Below are 12,761 nucleotides of genomic sequence, written 5' to 3'. Positions count from 1 at the left end.
TACCACTTTATATCACTTTTTATCGCAAAAAGCGTACTATTTCACGTATGTTTGGCCTGAAACCGATGAAATCGATGAAACCCCTTACATTTTGCTGCCGGAGAGGTTTTCGCAATGATCACAGATGCAAAAATTTATGAATTTCTGTATTGTTTATAACTATTGTTATCGCAAAATTCCTATTAAATGATGTAACTCGGTGAGGAAATTACTGAGCGCGATGGAACCTTGCGCATTTCATGATAGATGAATTCGTGATGTTCCCATTTGCAAAAATTTAGGGAAACTTTTATTGTTTATTAAACCATTGTTAGTGCGAAATTGCTACGCTCTGGTGCAGCTCGACAAGGAATTTACCAAATTCAATCAATCCTTTCACATGTAGTTGCAGATGTATTCCTGATAATCCCATTTGCAATTATACAGGGTGTCCAAAAAATATTGGATCTCCTTCAATGGGGTGTTTCGGGGGGGAGGGGGGTTGATTTGAAACAATTTTTTCTTAACGAAAATGTTGTTCGAGGCTTCGTTAAGAAGATATTGACAGAAACCCCCGACCAATCAGACCGCGAGTATGGATAGGAGTAGCATAGGCCCCGCAGGCGCCCCACCGGCATACTCGCGCTCTGATTGGTCGGGAGTTTCTGTTTCTGGAATATCTCCTTAACGAAGCCTCGAGCAACATTTTCGCTAAGGAAAAATTGTTTCAACCCGTCCTCCCCCACGGAACAAGTCTTTTCAAGGACCTCCAACGTTTTTGGGTCATCCTGTATATTGTTCATAACTGTTGTTATTGCATGAAACCTATTGGTTGTAGATTGCCACTGAAAAGAGTGAAATAAAATAATTTTTTGGAAAAAAATTTAACCGACTTCAAGAAAGGTACAGTGAAAAGTATGAAATAATTTCTAGTTAATGTATATGAATACGCACTAGCTCTAGATATAATTGCTTAAAAGTATGGGAAAACGCAGTGAAAAGTGTGAAATAATTTCTATTTAAACTGCATTGTTATTCACCATGATTTGATGAATTTGGTTAAATTATTAAATACATCATATTAAATGCTATCCATCTTTCTCGGAGGCGGCGCAAAATTTAGAATTAAATATATTAAAAATTGTTAAACATGGTTTAACTTTCTGTCGGAGAAACAAAAAATATGGTCTTTATTTACTGCTATCATTACATCTACTTTGAAATTATATTCATTAACACTATTCAATATCGCCGCCGCCACCAAATACTATCCCAAACCTATTCAGACAGTATTTCCATGTGGAGAATTTATACATTAGCAGTAATCAATATGGCCGCCACTCCCCTCCAAAAAAGCCCCAAATCTACTCGCACTATATTTCCGTGTACATACTATATACGTTAACTAATAATTCCTCATAGACAATAAACATGTATACATTGATAGCATTCAATATTGCCGCCTCTACCAAAAGATAACCCAAACCGGAATTAAAAAATTTTTACATCTGCGTCGCCTTCGAGAAAGGTGGATTGCATTTAATATGATGTATTTAATAATTTAACCAAATTCATCAAACGATGGTGAATAACAATGCAGTTTAAATAGAAATTATTTCACACTTTTCACTGCGTTTTCCCATACTTTTAAGCAATTATATCTAGAGCTAGTGCGTATTCATATACATTAACTAGAAATTATTTCATACTTTTCACTGTACCTTTCTTGAAGTCGGTTAAATTTTGTTTCCAAAAAATTATTTTATAGCACATCTTTTACCGTCTATTTTGTGTAAATCTATAACGTGTATCATTGTTGTTTTCTTAACGAAATAAATAAAACATAATATTATAATAATAACATAAAAATAAATTAAAGTAATATATAAATAATAATAATATTAATATCTAAATAAACCTCAATAATTTTATTTACATCTAGTATTAAGTAAATGTAATCTGAACAAGTTAATTCTTCTATTTCTGCAGGTATTACAATTGTTGAAAAGCACCAAGAATCCGATAAATAATAAATTATTACTGCTACATGTAAAGATCATTCGACGGTACGGTTAACATTCGCATTCTCAGTAATAACATTTAATTTCGGAACAGTCTATTGAATTTAGTTTCACTTTAGAGTTAACAACGAAACGTATTCTACAAGGTGTCCTAAAACTCGCGTGGGAGTCGGAAATGGGAGGTAGCTGAGATGATTTTGAACAACAATTTCCTTTGCAAAAATGTCAGATGGCGCTTCATTTTTGAATAATTAACGAAAAACCGTCGCCAATCACAGTGCCCGATTATCGCGCGCTCAGCCGCGAGAGGATAAGGTCGAACCAGGATTGGCTGGTTGCGCCAGGTCGCTGCGCAACCAGCCGTGCGCGCGCTAATCGGACGCTGTGATTGGTCGGCGTTGTTCGTTAATAATTCAAAAACGAAGCCCCAACCGACATTGTTGCGAAAGAAATTGTTGTTCAGAATCGTCTCATCTACCTCCCATTTCCGGCTCCTACGCAAGGTATGGGACACCCTGTATAATGCTGGATATATCGCGCTTTTTACTTAATGATAAATTACGAACTACAGCCCCTGTAAATCATATAACAAGTGACGCTTTTACGTGCAACGTTTTATCGCGAATCAGCATTCCTTTTTAGTAACGTACTTTTCATTTTACGTGCGCGCATTATTTTTACATTTTGCAATACCCGCATGCGAGTAGTCCCGTTCAATCACGTGACCGACTTAAATAATTTCTGCCCGACTTTTGAGAATTACGGGAACGCAACGTGGTTAGATATGTATCGTAAGTGCATACGTAATTAGGACTAGTGCTCGTATTCAGACCTGACGTAAAACCGCTCGGATCGCGAATAATTAATGCACGTTATTCGCGTCGACGATTTTTAAATAGAACATGGAACGCGTAACGAAACTGAGGGGTCGCAATGGTAGTATTTTTCACGTCAAATCGAACTTCTTTATTAATCCGTTTGACTCTTATTTCGTCCTGTACCTTCGACGCTATACCTAATTTTACAAAATATTCAGGCAGTATTGTGTCCGAGTGAAAAATAAATTTTGTTTAGACTGTAAAAGTTTTTTATTATGAACAAATTGTTTCCACTACGAAAACTTCTCCCTATGAACTTCTCCCCTTGAAAAGCTGAGACTTCGTGGAAGTTTTTTCCGAAGAGTGCCCACCAAGCGACTATGTATTTGAAACCGGAAAACGAATAGAGATAAAGTCAAATTATTAGAAATTGTCACAATTTAAATTTTGACCTAATCTTTCACTCATTAAATCTGCGTAATAAATTTTAGTTTGACATCAGGGAGATTGGAAATTTAATGCTCTTTAGAATGTAGTAGTATATTAGTTTTAATTTTACATTGTAAGTTGATGGAGTGAACGAATTAATTATTTGCCGTTTTTCTTTTTCTCTTGTTGCTTGCAGAACGAACTACCGTCCCCATGCTTGGCAGTGGCTTTCCTGGGACCACTTTAGGTGAGTCATGCGATGCAGTAATGGAATATTTCTCGATTAAAATTTTCGGCAATAATTGTTTGCCTTCCATTTTCCACGCTTTGCTGACATGATGCGATTCAAAGCGCTCCTGTTTACGTTTATTATCGAGCGATGCAGAGTATTCTTGTATTCTAAAGGGGAATCGGTGCCTTCTTGCTTTGGGTAAGCCGAAGAACTCGATACGAAGAAAAATACGATTTCGTCTAACAATAAGAACGACGAAAGCCGGAGTTTCGTATAGACTTGACAAACTTGATTTATGTCTGGCAGCGCGACAGAAGTTCGCTAAAACGAGAGCAAAAAGAAATGACCTGACCGTTGATCACAAAGCTGCGATGTGATTGGAATTGCTTTCCTACCGAGTGATATGCGAAAAGGGTCACGGAAACCAGGAGTGTGCATCTAGTTCTATCATAAGTTTTGTTCGCGTATATCGAATAAAGCAGGCGCGTACACCACACGCTGATATGTCTGTTCAAGCAATTTGGAATTTTCACTGTCAAATAGAAAATTTTCTAACAATTTATTCTGAAGTCATGTATTGGATTTTTAATTGTATACAAGGTGTTCACAAAAAAGCATTCAATATTTATATGGTGTATAGGGCACAATGTACTGAGTAAAAAAGCTTTAGTAAACATAGGTCCAAAGGTCAACCGTTTCTGAGATATAAACATTTTTGTTTGCTAGTATCATGATTACTACTGGGTTTTCGATATGTTTAGAAGATTTTCCACGTGTCCGCCGCTCATTTCTGTACATGCTTGGCATCTTCTTCTCACAGAGTCGCGAACTCTCTCGAAAATCCCACATTTCTGTCGAATTATTTGACAAGCATGGTGGATTCGGTTACGTCGTTCCTCTAAGTCATTTATCGGCGTAGAATACACTTGGCTTTTTAAATATCCCCATAAAAAGAAGTCCAGAAGATTTAAATTGGGGGATCGAGGAGGCCATGGAACTGATCCACAACTGACTAAATCTCAATGAAATCTACTGTCGGCACTTGAATGGGAACATTCAGAGCGCAATTTATAAACACTGACATAAACATCGCATGCGATGCAAGCAAGTGAATAATCATACTAGCAAACAAAAATTCTTATATCTCAGAAACTGTTGACCTTTGGACCTATGTTTACTAAAGCTTTTTTACTCAGTACAGAGTGCCCTATGCACCATATAAATATTGAATGCTTTTTTTTGAACACCCTGTATAAACCATATGCATTATGGCATAAGGAATATTCGATTGACACGATGTGACGCACATTTTTAACCGACTTCGAAAAGGAGGAGGTTACTCAATTCGACATGTATTCATATACATACATATGAATTGTCATTAGTATCTGAACGTCCGCACTGTTGAACACAGCATTTTAGCTGCGCATACAGTCAGTGTAATAAGTATTCGTACAGTAACCATTTATTTTAAATTGATTGCTGTACGAATACTTCTTACACTGACTGTAGTTGGAAAGCACCGAATTTTACATTGTGTTACACAGTATCGGCTTTGCACTTGATTGGAAAGGCAGCATGTACTGGCAGCTCATTTTGATTTCACATCTTTTTCTACTTACTTGTAGTTTTTTATGGTGGTCTTCTATATTTCTATGATAACTCCTTGAGTCCTCCACTTTTTCATGTACTTGGCGTAATTTTTTTCCTTTTTTGAAGTTTTTTATGGAGATCTCACTTCTTTTTACAGAGATAATTTGTATAGTGAATGACTTCGAATGATAGAAAATGAGAGATCAGTTTGAATTAAGAAATTTATTAAAGAAGAAATAAGAAATGAATAAAGAGATTAACTATTTCTAACGCACAATTTATTGTGTTAGAATACAGTTCATACGTTCACAGAACGCATGGCAGAAAGTCTTGTTGTAACAAACTTAAATAATGAGAAAATGAGGAAAGGAACAGAGATCCACTATTTGTAATACATAATTTATTGTATTACAATAATATAGAAAAAGAGAGGTCAAACTTACAATTCGTTCTTTAAGTTCTCAAAAGTATGCACGACACATGACAGAAGGTCTTGTTGCAAGAAATTTAAATGTTACTGATAAAGTGATTACAATAATATAGAAAATGGGAGATCAGTTTGAATCCTTTAAGATTTCCAAAGTACGCGGAACGCATTGCAGTAAGTCTCATTGCAAGAAATTTATTAAAAGAAAAATGTAGTCACTTTATCAGTAACATTTAAATGCAACAAGACTTTCTGTCATGTGTCGTGCGTACTTTTGAGAACTTAAAGGACTAGAGAACCCCGAGGAGGCCGCAGTAGGGGAGTCCGATCCTAGTTCAAGCAATAATAGCATACATCTTCGGTTTTTGTTGTCGAGGGAACTGCATTACCGAGAGCGAAATATTAATATTATTTGAACAAATTCAGCTACTAATTCGGTCGCTGTTCAGCTACTGTTTAATTAAATGACACACAAGATCGCTTCATTTTTGGGCGCTAGTCTAGCATAAATCCTTAAACGAAACATGTTATAGAATAAGGGAAAATTATAACATGTTTCACGTTTGATTAACTAAAAATTGTAATTGATACAAAACTGTGCAAAAAATCGGATATATTCCGTACGATTTATATATTATTAAACGAAATTCTGAGGCTTCTTTTAGAAAACTCTTTATATTATTTTTTTTTAGCAAAGTTGAAGGATGTCTTTATTTATTATGTGTGTTTAATGTTCGTATCAAACATCATGACACCTTGTGGCATGCTTTTGCAGCTAAATCTAGTTTCCTTGATTATACAGACGATAGTGGCAGCTATATATAATATACTATACCTTCTGTTAACTCCAACATATTGAACGACACGTGTGATTCTAACGATTTTTAGTATACCTATAGTCAACGCAACATTCTTCTTAAAAGGTCAAACATATTTGTCTGTCCGATATTGAAATAGATATAGAATGCTACATATCGGTCACGTGTTTTGGAGGTATGTGCATCATATGTAAAGGCATGTATGTAAGCGATTTACGATTTTTTTAAAGTAATAGTCACCGATAAGAGGGCACGGTGAACGCGACATATATTGCCTCATTGACTTGTTAATTTTTTACTATGGTAGAGCCTCGACTGAAGTAAATAGGCTAAATGATGGTAGGATGATCGATCTTTTCGTGTAAACGAATAATCATATTTTCACCTGCAGGTAGATCATTTGTCACCGAACACTATATTATGCATTCGAAGCAAACAAGTTAGAACAAACATTTAGCAATTGTCGTTATTCTTCATTTTAATTTTTCAATTTCTCAGATCTGACTACACTGTTTTCTTCCTAATGACGATGGATGTACAGGAAGTAATATCAACATACACAGAAATGTAATTATGCAACTCATATGTTTATAATTTTCTATATAAGAATTAAACATGGGCCAAGTATAATAGAATATAGGAAAACATTATAAAATATTAGTTGTTAATGGTTTATAATTGTTTTAGAATGTTAAGCGTTTTAAAAGTAAAATATGGAATGTTTCAAGGTGTCATGTTGTTTCGATTACAGAAATTAAACACATTTTTATGGGGTTAAGTCAAGACGAGCACAATATTTATAATGTGTAAGAACTTTAAAGTTCTTATTTCACAATGGAGAACTGTTATCTGCAAATTGAATAGCTTACAAATCTATTATATAGTTTCTATATTAATATATCCGTCGCATCCACTTGTTTTTGGGTGGATCTGGGTAAATACAGAGTGTCCCAAAAATGTTGTAACATTAATTTATTCAAAAGTACATTTACATGATTAATCAAAGGCAATATGCACTACGTAATTTCAATATCAGAAAAACTGTATTTCCTTAAAATACAAACCAACGAGTTCAAATGAATAAACGTTTATTTTTCCGGACAGTTGATACAATTTAATACAGAATATCACCATTTATTTCACGGTATAAATTTTATTGTTGATGCTGAAACAAAAGCAGAGACACGCGAAGCGTAAAATATATCCAGACAATAATGTACTGTGCGATTGCAAATATTTGCAGCAGTATATTAATCTAGCGGCAATGATATTTACAGAATAAAATGCTCTTGTTAATATTTAACGCACAATACATATTTCATATTCGTTTGAACTTTATTATTAAAGAAGTAATAATTGTAATTGCTGTTGTGTTACAAGACACATTCTTTTACGGTAATTAAAAGTTCTTTCACGTTGATAATAAATTTTTGTTGCCACTAAGGATTACTTATGTTATACAAATTACATTAATGGCACAAATTTTCAGCAATAAATACAAAAGTACAAACATTTTTACTAATACAGTCTTACAATTAAAAATTTCTATCGTTTTTCTTTGCAAATTAACTAAAAAATATGTTGGATGACTCGCCGAAACTGAACAATTTTTTCTTTGCAATATTAAACAGTGAACTTTCGCTGTACAATATCAGTAATTTTAATCCCATTTTATGTCAACATTTCACTGCATTTAACTAAAAATTATTGCCAGATAATTTAATAAGCTATATTACGATGAATCGCGGATATGCAATTCAATATTTTGTTTTAAACCTGCGTACGTATGTACATACCTACCGTGTGGAGGTATTTTTGTATTGCAAACATTATGTAACAAATAATACAAAAGAAGTTGCATATGAACATATATATTACCGCTCAAAAGTATCTGTACACTTCCTCGTTCTGAATCGAATGTAATTTAAAGTAATAAAAGTAGTTAGAACGATTGTAGTATTTGCAATTCTTACTACTATGTATACTAAAGTATTATGCAACAATAAAGTTAATTTTTCGTGTCCTCAGTATGAAATCTAATGAAAAAATTTAATTGCTAGAGTCAATATCAATTTTTAGTTTATTTATGTGTGTATGAAAAAGCTTTTGAGAATTAAAAAAATTAATTCTGAAGGTGAGGTGTTAAAGAAAGTGAACTTGAATAGGATTTGTGAATTTGACGATGTTACTGTTATAAGTACTATAATAATTGTTAAGTTATATAGTTTTCAATTGTAATTGAAGAAAATTTTAGAAATTTTGTTGAATATTAATATTGCCAGGTCCGGCGCAAGACAGGTTCAGCGGGTTCGCTGGAACCCGGCCCCGCGTTTCGAGGGGCCCCGCGGTCTACGAAAATTTTGATTAACTTTTTACGGAATGATAATACCATTAACAGGTGCAAGACATTTTTTTATTAGCGATCAGTTTAAAGGAGTGACAAAAATCATCAAAGTGTTATTATTTAATATTCATCTTATAAAAAATATGTAACAGCATTTGTAAATAAATAATTCCGCATTGTAAAATTTCAGTGTAGGATTTGAATGTGAATTCAAGCCAGCAAATTTTTGAACCCGGCTCCGCAAAAGGTCACGCCGGTCCTGAATATTGCAGTCAATATATTAAAGAGTTCTGATACTTTTGAGAAGGAAAGTGATTGAGGATGAATTCTAATTCCATCAATGATTTGACATTTTCTCTCAAATAGCGAATATTCAAGAGACATATCAGTTAATAATTATAACGATTATCGACCATTACGTATTAACTACAATGCTTATTCTATTATATTAAACTGCCATTCAGATAAGATTTTATTTATTGAAGAAATACAGGGTATTCCAAAAATGTTGTAACACTTTGAAAGGGGTGGTTCGGGAGGTGATTTGAAATAACTTTTTCCTTAGCGAAAATGTTGTCCGAGTCTTCGTTGAGGAGATAATAACGGAAAACACTGACCAATCAGAGCGCGAGTATGCTGGTGGATCGCCCGCGGTAGGCGTAGGCTACGCGCTCCACCGACATACTCGCGCCCTGATTGATCAGTGTTTTCCGTTAATACCACCCCTTTCAAGATGTTACAACATTTTTGGAACACCCTGTATACGCTTAAGTGAAAGCATCACAAGTCAGTCGTTATCTCTTATGACCTTATGAAATACTTCAAATACGCTTCTTTTAAAATAATCTGTCATAGTAGTCAATGATGACACAAACAACGATGCAGTATTTCATCCAACGTTCTTGACTTACGACCTAAATTTAGAACAGTTAAATAAGAAGCGAATTCTTCCTTGTAAAAAAAAGAATACGGCCTAAATTTAGAACAGTTAAATAAGACGCGAATTCTTCCTTGTAAAAAAAGAATACGGCCTAAATTTAGAACAGTTAAATAAGACGCGAGTTCTTCTTTGTAAAAAAAGAATGAAACCGTAGTACTTCGACATTTATAATTAATAAATATTTTAACGAAGCATAATTTCATGTCTTTGCGATATTACACTTTCCAAGAACATTTGCGAGAATAAATTGGAATGTGCGGTTAGTAACCGTCGGATACTGATGCTAACTTCAGAATGACATGTGCGATAGCGAGTTTAGCACCACGGTGCACTGAAACAGACGCGCAGATTGCGACCCAGTTCCTACTCGCGATCGAAAAACTGAACGTCATTGGTCTCCGAAGCTGTTATTAACTAATGTCGACAAATCGATTAAAACGGAAGTGCGAAATTTACAATTCATTAGTAAAATCTAGGTCAATCATTTAGTCCGTAATTGCACGTGCCTGTCGGTTATATGAAAGTGTATTCGAATTGGTGATGTGGAAAACATTCTTCGTGTTCTTCTCTCCATCTTGAATGATGATCTCCAACGTGGTATTCGAGGTAAAGTATGCAGAACTTTGCGAATTTTGACAATTGTGAAGTTGTGAAGTTATTGTCAGTATATATTAAGTCAAGTTCTTAAATTCATAGGATATAGAAAGGATAAAGAAACACCAACACTGACAAAGGTTAATAAAGTCTCAACCACTGGAAACTTAATTTTTAAAATAAAGTCTAAGTTCATAGAACAAATTAAACATAATTGTCAAACACTCTTCTGAATTTTTTAAAGCAGAATATTTTAACGCATTACAAATAGTTAGTATTGTTTATAGATAAAATAAAAATTCTATTGTCTTTTAAATAATAGTTTAAAGTAACAGTAGTTATGTTCATAATAATATTTTTTATTTCTATAATGTAATGTATTGGTTAAGAATATATGAAATTGTTTACTTGATGAAAATAGTTTAGTAATAAATGTGTATAAATGTTATTAATAGAGAGAACATCCTTTTGATGATAGGTAAAATATTATCCGAAAATAAAAATTTCAAAAACTTCAAAAACTGAAGGTCATTTGAGAATACTATACATTTAATTGATCAAATCTATAATTGTAATTCAAATAAATCCCTGAAGTATGTGATTTAATCGACAGATTATAATAATATGCTTTACAGTTCAATTTGATTTACATATCAAGTTTATGTAAAGACAATGGTAATATAAGGAATACTTACTTTTATTGTAAATTATAACAGTATATATTGTTTACACCAACTATCTAGAGACGCAGTAGCGTCTCGAAGCCAAGTACATGAAAAAATAACCTCCCCGTACATGCCTGGCGCTGGCGCTACCGCGTATCTTCTATAGAAGAGCAGGTCCATTCCAACCTAACCTGAAACTTCTGTCATTAATATCTCGTCACGCCTACTGTATTTCCTACATCTAAAGGCATTTTTCTTATGTAAATTGCACATAAGCTTTCGAATAAAACCAAAATCAATAAAATCGGTCCACCAACAACATAGATATCGTAATATCATGTCATGATTTATCCAGAAACGGTAGGCAGTCTTGTTGTTCTTATTCTGATTCTTCAAGGAATTTTTCGTCAACCCTTAGCCAATAGGAGCTAAGGCCGTTCGTCGATTCGTCGACTCTCGGAATCACTCGGCAGGGCTCGTCGGCCGGAATTGTAATATGGCTGCCGCTCACGCCGCTCGTTCATTTTTAACCTGTATAACCTGTCAGTTTGTATTTGCGACATTTGGACGCCGCAAATTAAATAATTATTTTAAAGGCTACATGTAGTGATATTGTATTGGGAAGTATATGGTTATAAGTGATAAAATATCTACCTTGTCGTTATGGAAAGAAATATATAAATTCGGTGTTTGAGTGTGCAGTTCATAATACAAATTTCAGTAAATGTTCATTTTGTGCAAATATCTTTACAGTATACTATAATACGTAATTATTATAATTCGACGAAGGATCGTCGAAGAATGAGAACGCGCCCTTCGTATACCTGTGTCGCGGGTCGCAGCTCGCTCGTGCCTGTCGAAATAGAGAAGGGGAAGGGCGAACAACAAACGCGTGACGGTCGCGTCGAAGGCTCGTTGAATCCATAGAGACAATAATTCGTGAAACATTGATGTCACAGCAAAATTATATTCCCCATTACTGTTTAAATAATAAGTATTGTTAATAATTAATTTAACTATTGTCAGCAATTAACTCTTTGTACTCGAGGCATTTTTCTATAGAATCAAATCCAGTCCATTTTTATAATAAATTTCTGTGAAACTAAAAACTTTACTTCGAAGAAAAACAGATACGAACGTTCATGACACAATGTATTATTATTTCAATTAATAATTAGGTAGTTGTATTATAATGTAAGTGAATTTGAAATTGTACATTCATAAAATCATTTTTAAATTACATATGTCGCTCTAGAGGCGCCACCCGAGCGCAAAGGGTAAATATTTGGTTAGTGCAATCAATAGATATTAAAATATTAACAAATTTCTTACGATTAATGTCTCGATGAATGAATACTTATTTTGATCCGTAATTGTTATTAATGTTTAACCGAACACTGAATGATACTGTATGTATCACAAATATTTAATTATATCGGAGATATTAAGTTTTAATTGTTCCAATCAATAGATATTAAAATATAGAAAAATATCCCACGATTACTTATTTAAATTTTGTTCTTAGCTTTTCATGTTCAGAAATATTGCTTTCTCGAAAAATATTGGTATAATAGTCTGAAACATTAAAATGCATTAAATATGTACATCTCCGAATTAATTAAATATATTTACAATGCATATAGTAAGATTCAGTCTTCGATTAAATATTAATAAGAATCACGGATCAGAATAAGTATTCATTCGAGACATTAATCGTGAGAAATTTATCAATATTTTAATATCTATTGATTGCACCACCTAAATATTAATTCCTGACAATAGTTACATTAAAGTTTACACCCAAAATGTACATTTAATGCCACAATTTTTATTCTTATGTATTTTGACCTACTAAACTTGAAAATCGCAAGACAAAATTTTTCTACAAATAGGTTTTTTAT

At 33.6% G+C, this 12,761-nt stretch overlaps 1 protein-coding gene across 2 annotated transcripts in view; it reads left to right on the top strand.

The window, feature by feature from the left end:
* Positions 1-12,761, top strand: part of LOC128888026 (uncharacterized) — a 189,184-nt gene that overhangs the window by 37,698 nt on the left and 138,725 nt on the right. Inside the window, exon 1 of one of the 2 annotated variants that reach the window (XM_054144620.1) lies at positions 9,963-10,207. The exons of the other annotated variant lie outside the window; for it this stretch is intronic. Coding sequence (XP_054000595.1) covers positions 10,181-10,207 — 27 coding nt within the window. The 5' untranslated portion in view covers positions 9,963-10,180. Of the gene's footprint in view, positions 1-9,962; positions 10,208-12,761 lie in introns of those variants that run through there. 2 annotated transcript variants of the gene reach the window in all.

Source organism: Hylaeus anthracinus, unplaced genomic scaffold (assembly GCF_026225885.1).
Source record: "Hylaeus anthracinus isolate JK02 unplaced genomic scaffold, UHH_iyHylAnth1.0_haploid 11989, whole genome shotgun sequence".
Taxonomy (NCBI): Eukaryota; Metazoa; Arthropoda; class Insecta; order Hymenoptera; family Colletidae; genus Hylaeus; species Hylaeus anthracinus.
The sequence above is the reverse complement of the archived record's forward strand: the minus strand, read 5'-3'. Positions and strand labels throughout refer to the sequence as shown.